The sequence below is a fragment of the Quercus lobata genome, chromosome 1, assembly GCF_001633185.2.
Source record: "Quercus lobata isolate SW786 chromosome 1, ValleyOak3.0 Primary Assembly, whole genome shotgun sequence".
Lineage (NCBI taxonomy): Eukaryota > Viridiplantae > Streptophyta > Magnoliopsida > Fagales > Fagaceae > Quercus > Quercus lobata.
The window spans coordinates 3,757,125-3,774,608 of NC_044904.1; the positions used below are offsets into that span (position 1 = coordinate 3,757,125).

General features: G+C 35.6%; 3 protein-coding genes and 1 pseudogene across 3 annotated transcripts; 2 read left to right on the forward strand and 2 right to left on the reverse strand.

Annotated features, from left to right (window-relative positions):
* LOC115974975 (elongation factor 2-like) lies at positions 1–3,595 on the reverse strand. Its single transcript, XM_031095579.1, has 3 exons — positions 3,520–3,595; positions 3,343–3,430; positions 1–2,900 (listed from the first exon to the last, which is right to left on the reverse strand). The coding sequence occupies exons 1-3, from the start codon at positions 3,520–3,522 to the stop codon at positions 460–462; spliced, it is 2,532 nt and encodes an 843-aa protein (XP_030951439.1). The 5' UTR covers positions 3,523–3,595; the 3' UTR covers positions 1–459.
* Positions 3,596–9,683: 6,088 nt separating this feature from the next.
* Positions 9,684–11,978, forward strand: LOC115976293 (protein GAMETE EXPRESSED 1-like). The gene is made up of 6 exons (XM_031097529.1): positions 9,684–10,181; positions 10,283–10,870; positions 10,951–11,077; positions 11,179–11,365; positions 11,464–11,614; positions 11,705–11,978. The coding sequence occupies exons 1-6, from the start codon at positions 9,709–9,711 to the stop codon at positions 11,949–11,951; spliced, it is 1,773 nt and encodes a 590-aa protein (XP_030953389.1). The 5' UTR covers positions 9,684–9,708; the 3' UTR covers positions 11,952–11,978.
* A 618-nt stretch (positions 11,979–12,596) lies between these two features.
* Positions 12,597–14,835, reverse strand: LOC115954069 (receptor-like protein 46). The gene has a single exon (XM_031072264.1). It carries the CDS (start codon positions 14,793–14,795, stop codon positions 12,843–12,845), a length of 1,953 nt encoding a protein of 650 aa, XP_030928124.1. The 5' UTR covers positions 14,796–14,835; the 3' UTR covers positions 12,597–12,842.
* A 2,009-nt stretch (positions 14,836–16,844) lies between these two features.
* On the forward strand, positions 16,845–17,484 carry LOC115993770 (annotated as a pseudogene).

Genomic DNA, 17,484 nt, shown 5'->3' on the forward strand with positions numbered 1-17,484 from the left:
TTAGCAGCTAATACATGAATTAGATAACAGTTAAAAAAAGAGATACCAATACATGAGTTAGGCTGTTTATTAAACATTGGAACAGCCATCTCTTCCGTATGTAATCCTCAGAAGCATGAAGATGTAGAAGCAGCACCATTCTCAACCAAAGTCTGAGAAGAATATTTCAAAAAAAATCCCATGTAGCTGAAAATAGAAGGGTATATAGTGTTTATTCAAGCCCTTGCTAAAGACATTAAACTAGTATAAAAATGGGTATATAAATGGTAAATCCATAGGAAACCTACTACAACAAAATAAGAAAATTTATGTTGGGCAATTCACCCACTATTGTTTCTTCATGCAGATCAAGTTGCCTAACAACCATCAAATGAAAAATAAGAAAAATTTATGCTGGGCAATCTCACCCACTATTGTTTCTTCATGTAGATCAAGTTACTTGACAATCAATTGGAATTTTTATAGCTTGTCCTCGTACTCCGACAGTGGGGTAATCTGCTCCTTTAAGCCCTTCCTCTTGCGGATTTCTGATAAAATCCGTGCAGATTCTGTTCCAGCTTCCAAGGGATCAGAGGACATCATGTCCCAATGATCAAATACACACTGGGGGAAAGCCTGGCCAGAAGTTGCAGCTCTCAATTCTGCGGAGAATCCAAAAGACTTAATAACAGGTAGGTATGCCTTGATGTTGTAAAGGGGTGTGCCCGGCCTCTGCAATTCCTCAAACACATGTCCACGTTTCTGGTTAAGGACACTATAAATGCCACCAAGTGCTTGCTCAGGAGCTTGAATCTCCACCAGGTACACAGGCTCAAGAAGCCTGGGCTTGGCAGTCAGCTGAGCAGCATATATAACCCTCCTGGCAGTAGGAATTACCTGACCACCACCTCTGTGGATAGCATCAGCATGAAGCACGACATCACAGACTTCAAAGCAGATACCTCTCATGTTTTCTTCAGCCAATGCACCTTCCTTAGAAGCCCACTGAAACCCAGCAACAACAGAATCCTTAATTTCATTGAGGTACTGGACTCCCTTACACATATCAACAACCATATTAGGGCCAGTGGTCTCAGGGCCAAAACACCAGATCTTCTTTGCAATATCCTTGTCCCAACCAAACTCCTCAGACAAGATTTTGGAACGACCTCTGGGGTCATCCCTTGGACCAACACGGCCCTCATCGATGGCCTCTGCAAGCCCATCTTCCATGGGGCGTGCTTCCATGTACAAACGGTTGTGCTTGTTGGGTGACTTGCTCATCACAACACGGCAAGACTTCTCCAGGACTGTCTCACGGAAGGACACAACAGGGTCAGACCGTGTAATCTCTGCTCCACCCATGAAGTCGTCCTGCAAATCCTTCAAACAGATCTCAAGGTGGAGTTCCCCAGCACCAGCTATGATGTGCTCTCCAGACTCTTCAATACTACAGACAACCATAGGATCTGATTTGGCTAAACGTTTCAGACCTTCAACAAGCTTGGGAAGGTCAGATGCAACCTTGCATTGAACTGCTACACGCACGACAGGTGACACAGAGAACTTCATGGCACGGATTGGGTGTGCATCAACTTCCTTCTCATTTGTCAAAGTAGCATTCTTGGTGATAAATTGATCCAAACCAACCATGGCAACTGTGTTACCACAAGGCACATCCTCAACTGTTTCCTGCCTCTTCCCCATCCAAATAACAGTTCTCTGCACACTCTTAACATACAAATCCTTCTTCTCACCGGGAACATAGTTGGGACCCATGATTCTAACCTTCAAACCGGTAGAGACCTTGCCAGAGAAGACACGACCAAAGGCGAAGAACCGACCCTTGTCAGATGCAGGAATCATCTTTGAGACATAAAGCATAAGAGGACCCTCAGAATCACAGTTCCTAATAGCATTAGCATAAGCATCGTCAAGAGGACCCTCATACAAGTTCTCAACACGATACTTTTGAGCCGTGGCAGGCGAGGGCAGGTGAAATATCATCATTTCCAGAAGGGCATTACTTGCAGGGAGCCAGTTCTGCATGACACGCTTCATCAAGGTCTTCCCCATCAAGTCCTTCTCTTCTCCCTTCATAGTGACACCAAGCTTTGCTAGCATAGGCCACAGCTTATCCTTCTCATCATTCATACAAGTGTTGATTATCTGCTTGATGGGTTCATAACAGAACAGAACAAAACCACGCTTGCAGGTAGGAGAGCCAGTGTTCTTAGTTGTCCACTTTTTGGTAGCAGGGTCAAAGAAGTTCTCACCCCAGAGTCGTTCCATCATCTTGGCCTCATCAACTCCGAACTTGGAGGCATACATCTTAGCAAAATTGGTTAGAGTAAACGCCCAACCATGCAGACCAGCAGAAAAAGCAACTGTCCCTTTCTCAGGGTATACCTGAACATCACCAAGGAGGGGATCTTCGTATGTGGCCATGATGACATTTGCATTCTCAATAACCCTCTGGAATGTCTGGTAAGCTTCCTCTCCATCAACCTGGAGCTCAAGGAAGCACCGGTCCATCTTGTTAACAGTCAAAACAGGTCTAATCCTCTCCCCTAAAGCTTGTCGAAGAACTGTTTCTGTTTGAACACAGACACCCTCAATACAATCTACCACAACAAGAGCACCATCTGTAATGCGAAGAGCAGCAGTGACCTCAGATGAGAAGTCAACGTGCCCGGGAGAATCAATGAGATTGATAAGGTACTCATTCCCTTGTCGCTCTCCCTTGTAGCTCTTCAAAGACTCATCAGTCATCTCATAAAAGAGGGATATACCAGTAGACTTTATGGTAATACCCCTCTCTGCCTCATCCTGGCGGGTATCTGTCATCCGGACATCACCAGCAACTTCTTGAGCAATGATACCAGCAGCAGCCACAAGAGAATCTGTAAGTGTAGACTTCCCTGTGAATTGGGGAGAAGAAGGAAGGAAAATTAACATCAGAATTTGAACCAAAACAACCAAATACACTATAATAAAAGTATACAAGTGGAAATATTATGAATCATTGAAGACAAGCATATATTAGTAGGAAAAGACCAGTGGCACAACAGTCAGAAAACATCGGAAGTAATGATTGGAAGAAAGAAACGAAATCAGAACAGCTCATAAAAGCACAGGCATCTTTAACAGAACTCCAAACTTGCGGGGGGCTGACAAAACACCAAAATATGCGGTCTATAGTCAACAACTGCAAGATTACTCCTCATCAACTCTATACAATTTTAATTGCCACACTATTTACAATCTGCTCTTACTTTGATATGACCATACAACACTAATATAATGCACCATCTGAGATAAAATACACCATAATAAAGACCCAAAGGCAAACAGATCACATACCATGATCAACATGTGCAATAACAGACATATTACGAATGTTGTGCTTATAATCCATAATTCTCCGGAGCTCATCAGCTGTAAACTTCACCTGCACATAGCAAAGACATTTCTCTTTTAAGATCATAAGCACCAAAACCACAGCAACCCAATGAACTTAATAGAGACAAAAAAACTTACCATCTTGACTAGTCTTTAAATGACACAAACTGTTTGAATCTGAACGAATATCTTCCTCTAATTTATCAAGATACACCTGCCCATTAAAAAAAAAAAAAAAAAAGTCATATTCAAATTAGCAAATTTGTTCATCCAATACACTACAATAGATATCTACCAAGACCAACTTCACTACACCAACTTGCTAGTTGAAAGCAAACAATATACCTATAACATACTATCACCACATTATATACATACTATTACTGTAGTCTGCAGTGAACAATTTTCCAATAGTAGAGTCTCACATACTATTACTGATTTCATCAAAAATTTGTGTTGCCACAATAAGCCATAAATGGCGAAAATACAATATTTCTACAGTAACATTAAAATATTGTTTTTCACTCAAAATTAAAATTCACAGCACGCATAGATCAAGAAGTTCGGACACCAACTAAAAAAAAATTGAACCAGAATATACATAGAATTCATCAAGTAATTAGGGGAGTATTCCTTTACTTGAAACCAATAACATAATATTCGCACTTAAACAAATCAGACTTAAATACATTCCTACTTAAGCCCAATTATTTGTTTCTTTGCTAATAGTCGTTTAAAGTATAATTGTACCTAGAAAAAACGAATCTTTAAAATTCTGCACAGAACTAATTTAAAGAAAAAGCTGTTGCCACGCACACACACCTGCAGATATATTGGCTGTAGCTTATTTGTTTATTAGCTAAAAGACGCTTAAAGAATAATTGTACCTAAAAAAAAGCAAGTCTTTAGAAAGCTCTACATAAGCAAATTAGCTCAAAAGTTAATGGAAAACACACACACACAGAGATAAACGTTACATAAACAAAACCCATAAATATTGAAAAGATGAGATTTAACATAATGAATGATCAAACAAACATTACAAACGTAATTTATTTTATATAAGTTGTTTGAAGTATAATTGTATCTAAAAGAAGCGAGTCATTAAAAAGATGTTCACAGACAGAGAGATAAACATAAAACAGATAAAACCCACATATAAAGAGATGAAATTTAACATAAAGAATAATCAAACAGTGTATATCTGATAAAAGTTTGAAATATAACTGTACCTTAAAAAAAAAAAACGGAGTCTTTAAAAAGCTGTACACAGACATATAGAGATAAACATATGATCACAAACAAAACCCAGATGTGAAAAGATGAAATTTAACATAATGAATGATCAAACTCAATCCAGATTGCAAACTATAACAGAGTTTTGAAGAAAATACAAAAAAGCAGTGATCTAAAGCTAAGTACAGCGAGAGTAATGAACAAAATACAAAGTACAAACCTGTTTGGTCTCTCACAGAGAGAGAGAGAAATAAGCAATGAGTGTGTAACTGAGGAGTGTATATATATGATGTTCCAAGTGAGAATAAAACCTCTGTTAGGGTTTTTGGTGGTATCGGGCTGGGCTAGGTTGACACACTCAGACTCAGACTCAGACTCAAAGTCAAACCTTTGAATTCTTTTGACGGCGTAAAGCTTATTATAATATAATATTATTCAGACTATTGTCGAGGTAGGGGGCCAGTCCAATATAATATGTCACTATCAGTGGATTCACTGGATTGAGGAAGTGTTGTGTTGTGAGATTTTGTGGACGCATATGGCTTTGACTAATCTCTGCCCACGTGTGATTCTCCTGTCTCATTCTCATGTGTGCAACAGTCCTAAAAAATATTGCATTGGATTGCAATCCAATTATTTTACCTCAAAAATGAATGAAGAGAATTATTGAATAAATTAATCTAGGCAAGCACGTGTGAGACTCCTAATTTATATATATATATATATTTTTAAAAATTATGTGATGAACAGTTTAATCAATAATGATATGTAAATTAAAAAAGAAGAAGGTTTTTTTTTTTTGAAGTACAGGTTCTATAAAAAAAAAATTTAAGTATTAAATGTATATTAAAAATTAAATAATTTTTTTAAAATATAGAGTCACGTGTAAGGAAAAACTTATGTTATGTTAAAGTATTCTGTTCTTATCCTCAAAATAGCAAATTAAAATTATCCAAAAAAATTCTCAAAAACTTATAAGAATAATTTAATTTAGAAAAAATGGTAAAAAAAAAAAATATTATGTGAACCTACCGCAAAAGATGTTTATGGAAAAAATTTATCTGCAATCTTATTTATAAGAATTCTTCTAAATTGAGTTAGATGGCACCTATGAAGATGACAAGTGTCCTGATTATGGTTTAAAATACTGGATTGGGGCAAAACAGTTTTGCCTTTGGTTCCTTGTTTAACTCAGTTTTGGCCAGTTTAATTTATTGGTTTTGGGGGTTTTTTTGGGATTGAACTGGTGCTCGATTCTTGATTGAACTAGTCTGATTGGTTGGTACGATCCGATTTTTAAAACCATGGTCTTAAGCCATGTCAAACTGGCCTAACACAAGTGGGTAAGGCTCAGGTCTAGTGTCCAGTTGTATTAGACTTGTTAATATCATGACATGTAACCATCCCACATCTCTATTTTTCCCTATTATAAAAAAACTTAATTTCCTTTTTTCATTTCTTTTTTTTTTAGAACAGAATTTAATTTGATTCTCTCCATGGTTAATTGACATGAAACAAAAGGAATTTTAATTTTAATTCAGCCATACCACTAATTTTTACATAACACTACGTACGTTGGCTTTTCAACTCTTTGAACCGAAACATTATTAATTTCCTTTAGTTATTAACCATTCAATAATAGGGAAAAAAATTACTTTCAACTCTAATTATTTGTTCCTAAATTTGTGCAAAGGAGGAGAAGATGACTAAGGCAATGGTAAGGCTAGAATACAATTAGCAATCTCTCTTCAAATCTCTTAGTATTTCTTTTCCTTTTGATTTTGTTAAATATTAGCAACGCGATGTGTTATACCATGTTGAATATGCTAAAGTGGATGCGGAAGAGGAAGCATAGAAGAGGAACACTGAGAACACGAGGGTTACGTGGTTCAGCCTTGACGGCCTACATCCACGGAGGAATCCCTTAAGGGCTACATCTTTATTGTATGAGAGTGTAGTACAATAACCTGTGTTACAATGAACCCTAACATGAGTATATATAGGCGACTAAACCCTAGACTACTAGTACAAGCAGGAATGGGCTTGGGCCTATTACATTGGGCTAATATGTCTAATATATATCTCTAACAGATTTCACATTTGATTTGCATGCTCTAATTTTAGGTTTGAATTAATCAAAACTCAAGAACAATGGGGAAAAAATGCAAATTTTCTCCTTTCAAGGTAGAATGTTTTTAGTATTCTCTCTTCAATTTCAAATACATTTGTAATTTGTTAAGACTTTGTTTCTTTTCTCAGTGAAAATATGTAGAGGATAAAGATATTGTTACTATGATTTTCTTAAGATAAATTGTTAATGTTAGATTCTATCAATAGTTAACTTTCTTATTGTTTACATTATTGTCATTGTCATTCATATAATTAGTTGATTTTATTTATATTATTAATTTCACATGTCAATATATACAACGTGAGTCTTATTTTTCTTCATAGTAATATGGGAGGTCACTTACTATAAGATGGTTCTTCCCTCTTCATGGATTGGTACTTTGTTGAAGCTATATGTAAATGAATGGTCTAATATTTTCTAATGTACATTTGATAGATTAAGATATTGAATAATTGGTATGTAATTTCCTAATGTTCAGTTTTAGATATTATGCAAAAGAAAATTAGAAGTATTTTCGAATTGCTCTCTAATTTTTAAGGGATCCTTTTGCAGATTCAGGAATTTTAGAAGTATTGACAAGATCTGTGTCATATGAAGGTCATGAAATACAGAAATATTATTTGTAAGGACACGATTCGTGGCGGACCGTAACAGTGTCGGGTTCGCATGTGAAAAGGCCCTAACAATATCATTTGTAGAACGTGGGTTTGGAAGGCTAGGCCTTGATCGACAGGCGGTGGGTTTTTCATGGTGTTCGTACAAGTTTAAGTTTTCCTTCACCCCTGGAATCTTTCTCCTGGAAGTGGGCTGGGAGGCTCTGGTTTTTGGCCATTTTTCCCAACCCCCTTCTTTAGGTTACTTATTTTTCCTTTTATATTTGCCTGCGTTCATTGTCCTTCGTCCACGTATAGGGTCAACTTTTCCAATATTGATACTTGTCCCATCAGCCCATATTCAAAGTCGTTGGGGGTGGTTGTAAAAGCCAAAGAATGCGGCTCTGTCAGGTTCAGAGCATTGAATGGCAGTAAGGGCAGCTTTCCCTGGATATTTTAGATCTTTCTTCCAAGTTTCAGTCCTATATCGTTTTTACCTTTTTTTCTTTTTGGGGGGACTTTGGGTCTGCCGAGGACTGAGCTGTCCTCGGCGGTATCCCAAGGCTATCTTGCCGAGTTTGGGCCACAGCCCTCCTCGGCTTGGGCCTTTGGATTCTCCCCGGGTAGATAGGCCTGACCCATAAATCATTTGGGCTCCACATTATTTATTTATTTATTTTAAAAATTGTAGAACTATAATTTAATACAGAAAAATACTGACAAAGTTTAGTGGTATATAATTTTACATATCATTCAATTTAAATAAACAATAAGAACAATATAATTAACTTTTTTACATTTTATTTTATTATATGATATAATTTAGTTATCAATAATAATCCTACATATTGCACTGGAGCCATGCACATAATAATAATAATAATAATAATAATAATAATAATAATAATATATAGATAATGTAATAAAAATCAACTTTTAGATAATACTTAATATATATCTTGGGATATACTTATCATATATAAAAAAAAAAAAAAAACCTTAAACGTTTATAAACTAATATTTATAAATTTATAAATAAGAAAAATCCGTGCAGCTCACCTATGCCTCTTATATTCCAATTCTCTCCTCCTTTATTCCGCGGGTCCATGGCCACCTCGTTCCATGACTCCATGAGCCCCATGCCCATCCCCCATTGGTGTAACAATACATGATATAAATATGTATGGAAATGATGACTAATGAGGATAAGGATGAAATATTTTGATAATCTTATCTCATATTTTCCACAACTAATATCGATCCTTATAGCGTCATGAACATGTAAATGGGACACGTATATAAATTTATTATTATTATTATTAATAGTTAAAATTTCTTTTATTTATTTATTTACTTATTACATAGAAGTTAGAAAAGAAAATACTTTTTGTGCATATAAACTTTTTTTTATTCTTAGAATCTTAGTTACATATTAAATCGAAGTCCTCTTTTTAATATTTTTATATAATAAAAAAACGAAGTCATATTAATATATTTTTTTTCCCGTTAAAAAAAATAGTCATTTGATTTTGTTGAGGTTTTCACATTACACATCACTACTATTTTATTCTAAATTTTAAACGTTATACTTTTAAAACCCAACAATTGGACCCATTATGGCGACTCATAGGCCTAAATCCGGGTGAATAAGATGACCCAAATAATTTGGGCCAAATTGGACACCATCATTGAAAGCCGCCAAGCCCATCTGCGATTCTGCAGTGCAATATTATTTTGGGTATTGGTTATTTTTGGAATGCTTTTTCTAGTCCAAGTAGGAAATAAAAAACCTAGGTATATATAATACAATTATTTATCACTATTTTCTGTTTCATACTTTGCTGCCACAAGACAAGACTTAAAAGAAAAGTAGGTTGCTTCTGGTTTTCATCTTTGTTAAGCCTGGTTCTATATTCAAAAGTAATAATTTTTTTGTTGTTATTTGCTTGCTAGTTCAGTTCAAGTATGATTTTTATATAGTTTTTTTTTTTGGTTCTTTTTTCTTTGATGCTGTTTAGTGAATAGAAAGTTTTATTTTATAGTTTATAAGGTTTTTTGATATAATAAGGTCCTTTTGTTGCTCTTCAACATATAATTTTTCAAATAGTTTGTCTTTCAACCTGTCTTTTTTTGTTTAAACTTTCTTCTGCTTTCTTTCCTTGCCCTCCAAGTCTTCTTAGTCTCTTACTTCTAATATAAATATACTTAGAAGTGAGGACATATCATTGATATCAATGTATTTGTGTGTGTGGATGCACTACATGTCGTGGAAGCCTAAATTTATATAATTTGAATTGTATAATGCAGGTTTTACAATTTTGGAGAAGAACCTAGACAGTATTTAAACAGTTTCAGTGTAAAGCTCAAATGGGTCATCATCGTCATCTTATTCTTCTGTTGATTTTAATCTCATGCTCAACAAAGTGCATGTCATGGGGTTGGTTCTCCTCGTCTGCAGAGACTCAATTTGATGAGAAAGCTTTTGATACAAAGGATAATTCTGGCCCTGCAAAATTCTCCATGGAAGTTTTTAATGATCAGAAGGGAGCCAGGCTAGTAGAAGGTGCCAGAATGAAATTGGCTGGTTCAAACTCTTGTTGGCAAAACGCTTACCGGAATCTCTTTGCCGGATGCTCAGATATTTTTGCCGGGGATGAGAAGCGGTCTAGATTTGCTTGGCATCTTGGTGATTGCTTTCAAAAGGAATCTGGCAGGCTGCCTTTTCCTCCTTGTGACCCAAAGTCTGCCATGGCTAAATGCTTAAAGGGCTTAAATGAACATGCTCATAAGGTTTACCTTGAATTCTATCTTGAAACTAACTCCATCTGCCATCAGTTACAGTTGAGTATTATTTCTTCACATAATTTGAATACTTTCTTTTCCTTCTCTAAAATAACCTAAACATAGTTGTTTTTTTTTTTTTTTGGGGTTGTGTTTTCAGGGCCCAAGCATTCAAGCAACAAACAGAGAGATTGGTAAATGAACTGAAAATTTCAGCCCTACTAGCTGAAGACAAATTAAAAATAATAGAAGGCAAAACAGAATCTCTACTGCAGAACTCAAGTGAAATTTATGATTCTTTGAATTCCATTGATACTCGAATTCAACTAGTAGCTCGAACAACTAAGAATGTAGGTGATCATATAGATGTTGTTCTCAAGCATTCAGAAGCTTTATATGAGCAATCAGAGAAGCTTGCAGCTTCTCAATCAGAGCTGCAAGAAGGACAAGTGGAAATGAGGAAAAGTTTGGTGGATGGAATGGAAATGCTTAATGATTCTTACAACAGTTTGGGCCAAGAAATAGATAATTTAAAAAATGAGGCCATTGAAATAGAGAAGGGGATAAATAAAGTTGGAGATGCAATGTTTATGAAGATGAAAAATCTGCAAATCAAAGTGGATGACATTCGGAATTTGACAGGGATTTCCTTAGATAAGCAACAAGAAGTTATAGATGGACAATCCACAGCTCTTGAGGGTCTTCAAAATTTAACTAAATTTCAATCTGAAGCACTAGAAGATAGCAGGTAAAATAGGAAACTAAATGATAAATTAAATTTAAACCAAGAATATCAATGAACAATTTTCTAATACTAATGAATTACAGGAATACTCTACAACAGTTTGCTGAATATGGCCATAGACAGCAGGAAGAGCTTCTTCAGGGGCAAGAACAGCTTCAAAGAATTCATGACCACTTAATGGAAAATTCGAAGTCTATTTTGGCAGCTCAGGTTAGCATTTTCTTCTGAGCATTACTATCATGTTTATACAGTGGTTGCTTGGATTAATGTTCATTATTTTGACATATGGTATCTCCATCTCTGCATTTTAGGAATCTTTTGAATCAAAGCAAGCAAACATGTTTGTTGCTTTAGATAAGCTGTTTGCTTTGCACAATGCCATGCTGCTTGAATCGCGACTAATTAAAGCCTTCTTTGTGTACTGTCTATCAATCTTCATCATCTACATTTTCACTAGCACAAAGCAAACATACAAAGTCAGACCCTGGCTATATATCGGTATGTTCTATTAGTTTCCCACCTTTTTTTTTTTTTTTTTTTTAAAATTATTTGGAAACCAATATTACCATAACATTAATCAATTTTTATTTTTGCAGGGCTGTTTGCTACTTTTGTCATAGAAGTTGCAATATTTCGGCTTGCAACAAATGATAATATCGAACAAAGCACTTGGATAATAAATTTGGTCAGGTCACTCTTTGTGCTTCTTGCCTCAATTCAGATTATCCATGCCATATGCACATACAGGTATGTTGAAATGAAGAGCAAAATAATATTTGGATAAGAAAAAACATTTATAGATTTAGAATTTAATTTAGTGATTTGTGAATCATGCAGAGACTATGAAGTTCTGAACCATCAGATGCTACTAACATTAATTGAGCAGATTAATGGCATGCAAAGAAATGAGGAGTTGTCGTGGGACATGGATAGTGATGTAAACTGGTCCTCATGGATTGACACTGACTTACCAGAAGATGTGAACAATTTTGAAGACCCTGACTATATGCTTCGAGAGGAAGTTGGAGAAAATTCAATCATGACCACTTCAATTAGAAGAAATTATAATCTTCGCCACAAATAGATAGGACTGGCTCAATGTAGTTCGAGACTTGAGGCGATAGATTTAAGTGAGACATTTTTTTTAATGATGAAATTTTATTTAAATAATAGTATTTAACTTTTTATTTATAATTTTTTAAATTAAAAATTATTCTTCTTGCTTCTTGAAATGCAAAATTATTTATTGTTTTTTTTAGTTTGTTAAATCCACCTAATATATATATATATAATCCATTTAAAATGAAATATTCTTATAAGATAAATAATTTGTTAAAGACTGTTATTCCTAATATATTGCACAAATTTCAAAGAACAAAATCTAAATTATATCACATCCTAAATTAATTATATAGTCTACGAATCATGAGAGTTTGCTACTAGTTTAAATAATCATACAAGAGGAAAAACAATTTTCTTGGATTTATATCTGATATTTGATATATTTCTTCTCAATTTCCCTCTTACCTTATTACAATTCAATGACAAAGATTCTTTTGGATAAACAAGCAAGATTTTATTCAACCTCGGTAGTCATGCACAATCAGGCAGCAAAACAAGTGGCAGCAACGTAAAAAAAAAAAAAAAAAAAAAAAAAAAAAAAAAAAACAACACCTCAACTTAATAAAAAAAGAAAAAAAGAAAATAAGAAATAAGCCTCACTGGCTACTAAACTACAAACGAAACAAACAACTCTTACATCATAAGCAATAGCTTCCAGCAACTCCACTTTACTTCTCACTTTACCATTGTGAACCTTTTAATGTTTATTCCCCCCAAACATGATAAATGGTCGCCCCTCAAGCCAACTTACCTGTCGATACTTATGAATGACCACTTGTCATTATTGTTTGTTTGACTGAAAGCTTTTACAATGTTGGGATTTAGATCTTTGACCATAGACAACATGCATAATTTATATCCTTCGCCTTCTTCGTTGACGGTGGTAATTTGGAGGTTTTGCAGGGACAAAATACTTGGCAAGATATAGGATTCCCACTGTTATGATGAAGCTAACTGCATATCCAATCCCCACTCCTTCCCATGAGAACCATCTTTCCTTACTCTCAACCTTTGGTGGTTTTGTTGGTGAAAAGTCTTCCGGACATGGCACTCGAATTTGCATTCCGCACAACCCACTATTGTTGGCATAAAAATTTGGATCATTCATTGTATCCATTTGGCTACCACCTGGAATCCTACCAGCCAACTTGTTGTTACTGACATCCAAAATACTTAATTGTTGCAACTTTGCTAGTTCTTGTGGAATTGAACCTGATAAATTGTTGTGTGACAAGTCCAAACTCTCTAGATTCAACAAATCACCAAGACTTGCTGGTATTCTCCCATAAAGGTTGTTATGTGAGACGTTGAAAGTCTTTAGAGCCTTCAAACTATCTAAAGTAGTTGGAATTTCACCTGAAAGTTGGTTCATTGACAAGTCTAACAAAGAGTAGATGTTTAGATTTTTCCAAGATAGACCTTGTGTTGACTTCTTCCAATTGAGGATCAGATCATTAATCTTGCCTTGGAAGCTGAAAGAAGTAGTCATAAAACCAATAACATCACCTACCGACTCGTTAGATGTTTTAATCATACCAGTAAAATTTCCGAACTTGGCAGGGATTTTTCCAACAAGACGGTTGTTTGAAAGATCAAGAATTTGGAGGCTAGTAAGATTGGAAATACAATCATGGATTGAACCTTGAAAAGAGTTGTTCCTTAAATTTAGTATTCGAAGGGTGGAGATTTGGCAGATAAAATCCGGAAATTCACCTGTGATTTTATTGTCATGGATGTCTAGGCATTCAAGTTGGCGCATATTATTTAGGTTTGTAGACATGATGCCAGAAAACTTATTTTTTCCTAATGAAAGAACTCTAGTCAGGATGGAAAAGTTTGTTGAAATTTCACCTGAGAATTCATTTGAAGATAAATCAATGATTTGGGGCCATATATTAGAGCTAAAATCTGGTAAACTATTGCCAGAAAATTTGTTTTTGGACAAGTCCAATAGGGTGAGGGTGCGAAGATTGGAAATGGATTCAGGAATCTTCCCTGAAAAATTGTTGTCATTCAGCATAAGAGACATAAGATAGGTGGCATTACCAATGTTGCTTGGTAGTTGTCCATAAAACTTGTTCTGAGACAGGGAAAGAATATTTAAATATGTAGAGTTGAAAAGAGAAGGAGGGAGAGAACCTGTGAGTTTGTTACCTGACAAAATTATAAATCCAACTTCCATTTCAGCAAGCCATTGTGGGAACATTCCTTCTAGGTGGTTCTTACTCAAGTCCAAAAATTGAAGATGCCGCAACTCTGTCATATTCCCTATCTCTTTAGGAATATCATGGAAATTGTTGCTACTCATATCAAGATATTGAAGATATCTCAACTGAAAAAGCTGAGAGGGAATGAAGCCAAAGAAGTCATTTGACCCCAAATCAAGAGAAATCAATTCAGTCAGATTAGCAAACCCGTCACTTGGCAATTCTCCTTGTATTTTGTTTTTAGACACATTGAGATGCGTCAAGCTTCTAATATGAAAGAGCGGTGTCAAGATGTTGGAAGTCAACACTGTGTGCTCCCGCGGCAGCTGGTCGACAAGGTCGTTCAGATATAAGGCAATCACAGTCCTTGAACCAAGGCTAGAACTACAATTGACCCTCTCCCAGTTGCAACAATCTGAGCTAGAATTCCATGATTCAAACAAAAGAACACGTTGGCCTTCTGTTGAAGTAGTAGTAGTAGAATTGATGAGAGAGGCTTTAAAATTGAGAAGGGCTTGTTTTTGATATTCAGGACAAGAGAGTGAAGGGGTGAAGAAAATGAGTAGTTCAAGTAATAGAAGTAGGCTGAGTTTTGCCATTCTTGTGTTTCTTTCTTCTTTGTTGGAATTGGATGTTTGTAAAAATTAAGTTGGGAGGATTGGGTTGTGGAATAAAAAATATAATACTTATTATGGATTCACGATGGCCTAGTCAAGTCAGCTTGTGAATTGTGATCTCTTTCCACAAGCTTGTTTGACAAAGACAAACCAAAAAATAGACCAATCTATGAGTCTTTTTTTTTTTTTTTTTAAGAAAAAATATTCATTTTCTAATATTCATTAAAAATTAATAAAATTATTACAATTAAATACCTCTCTCTAGTCTCCAGAACGTTAACTTATGCACACGGCAAGCCACATGACCTTGTTACCAGATACAATCCGATTTTCCCAACTCGTCAATTGCCATTACTCACGGATTGGTCTATTTTTTTTTTTTTTTTGGTTTGTCAAAGTAAAACACGCTTGTGGAATTGGGAAAGTGGGATTTAGATTGATTAATTTTAATTGTAATAAAAAAAAAATATATATCCAACGAATGAGGTGCAAGTTTTAAACTATAGTATGGATAACAATAGAACAAAGTAGGGCCATTTGGGTCCTGCTTGTCAGGCTTGGGTTCGAATCTTCTCCATAGTCAATTGTTGGTGGGCATCAAAACTTGTGCGCCCTACCCTGAAGGCTGGGGTAGCCTAGTTACCCCGCTTTTCGTTTACCAAAAAAAAAAAAGAAAATTAGGGTCAAATTAGGTATGTTGAGCCTCCTACCATCCCCACTTCGGGCCGAAAAAGAAATTCTCTGGAGTCAAATTAGATCTGGGGCAGTTGGAAGTATTTTGCCATCCTTAATGAGGTGACTATTAAATAAAAACACACACACACGTATAAGGCAAGATACATCGGTCACCTCTTTGAGGTAGAGAAAATCTGTGCATAGCAAAGTGGGTCATATGCCAAATTTTAAATATTCCTAACTTCTAGAGTTCCAGTCAAATTCTTCCCCTCCCGATTTTCTCTCTTCTTCAATGAGTGGCCCATGTAGCCAACTGTAACCACATCTTGATCTAAAATTTCTACAGTTCACATTTTCGTTTCACAAATTTAATGTACAATGCATAACGAAACTTCTTAACCATCTAAAGTCTAGGCTGCCCTGCCCTTGATTGTAATTTCTTCGCCGACTTATTTGGTAGGTGTAGAGGTCAGTCTGCCAAGATATTATACTTTCAAAAGGATCTTATTTATGGGCTATAGAATATAATCAACCACGTCTGAAAAGGCTGATATATATTATGCTTAATTTCCAAGGTCTTGATCAGCTAGGTGAAAGCTACAAATAAATCATTATTCCTAGTTAAGAATTGCTTAAAGTCTAAGGATTAAGATATATATGCGACTCTATATGTGACTCTGAACAAATGGATTATACAACTAGGTCGTTGTAAGAGATGAATAAGTCTCGTGCCACATAAAGTAGCAAAACAAATGCCATAACTCACCCATGCGGCGAATTGTGGTTGGTGGAAGGGTGGTGGTGGGTCCATGTGAGGACACCCGACACTCTTCCACCAACCACAACTCACCACATGGGCGAGTTGTGGCATTTGTTGTGCCACTTAATGTGGCACTAGAAGGACTTTGTAAGAGATACTTAGACCTAGCTAGCTAGACTAGACAGTAAAGAGAAATTGCATCTTAAATTACCTAGACTTTTCAAGAAGAAAAGTACAGGCACATGCAAACAACAGTTGGTCAGTACCTATACATTGATTTCCATGGAGTGATTGATGGAGTCATTTTAGTACCAGCTAGTATCACAATATTTTCCATAATTTGTCATGTAGTGAGTTATAGGTTAATGAAGAAAAAATAGTGGCATTCATAACTCGTTACATAGTAAATTGTGATAAAAGTGATGTAAAATGTTATGTTGCTAGCATTGTGCATGGTGCAGGACACTGTCTAAAAGTTTAGACTAAAACTTTAAATTCTCAAGGCATTTAACTTTTACTTAGTAATGTCATTTTGGGATTACTGAACTTAGCAGTACAAATTTTATGTCACTTTCTTTGAAACTCATTAAATCTGTTCACAATGTAATATAGGTTTACAATCCTTAGGTATTTGCTATAGAGGGTGTGGCAATGCAGACAATTTACCACTTGAGTTAGAAGCTGTAAGTCTCTACAAAACATATAAGATTGGAAGGATGCGCATTAACTCCCTGTATACAGAAATTCTCCAAATCATTAGAGACTCCAACATAGAACTCATTGTTGGGGTCCCTAATGACAAACTTCAAGCCCTTGCCAATCCTTCAGCTACAGTTGATTGGGTCCAAAACAAAATAAAAGAGTATTCCTCTAACGTAGTTCAAGTACATTGCTATTGGAAATGAAGTAAACCCAACCAGTAAAACAGCTCAGTTTGTTTTTTGGGCAATGCAAAACATTTACAAAGCAACTACAAATTCTAGTCTACAAAACCAAATAAAGGTCTCAACCGCGGTGGAAACAAATTTGTTGGGTGTTTTTGATCCTCCATTAGTAGGTGCTTTTAGTGACAATGCAAGGTCATTCATAGAACCAATTGTTGGTTTTTTGGTTAGCAATGGAGTATCGCTTCTTGCCAACATTTATCCCTACTTTAGAGTTAAGTACAACAACCAACCAGTCCCCTATGCCTTATTTACTAAACCAAGAGTCAGGGTTCCAGTAGGTGCTTTGTAG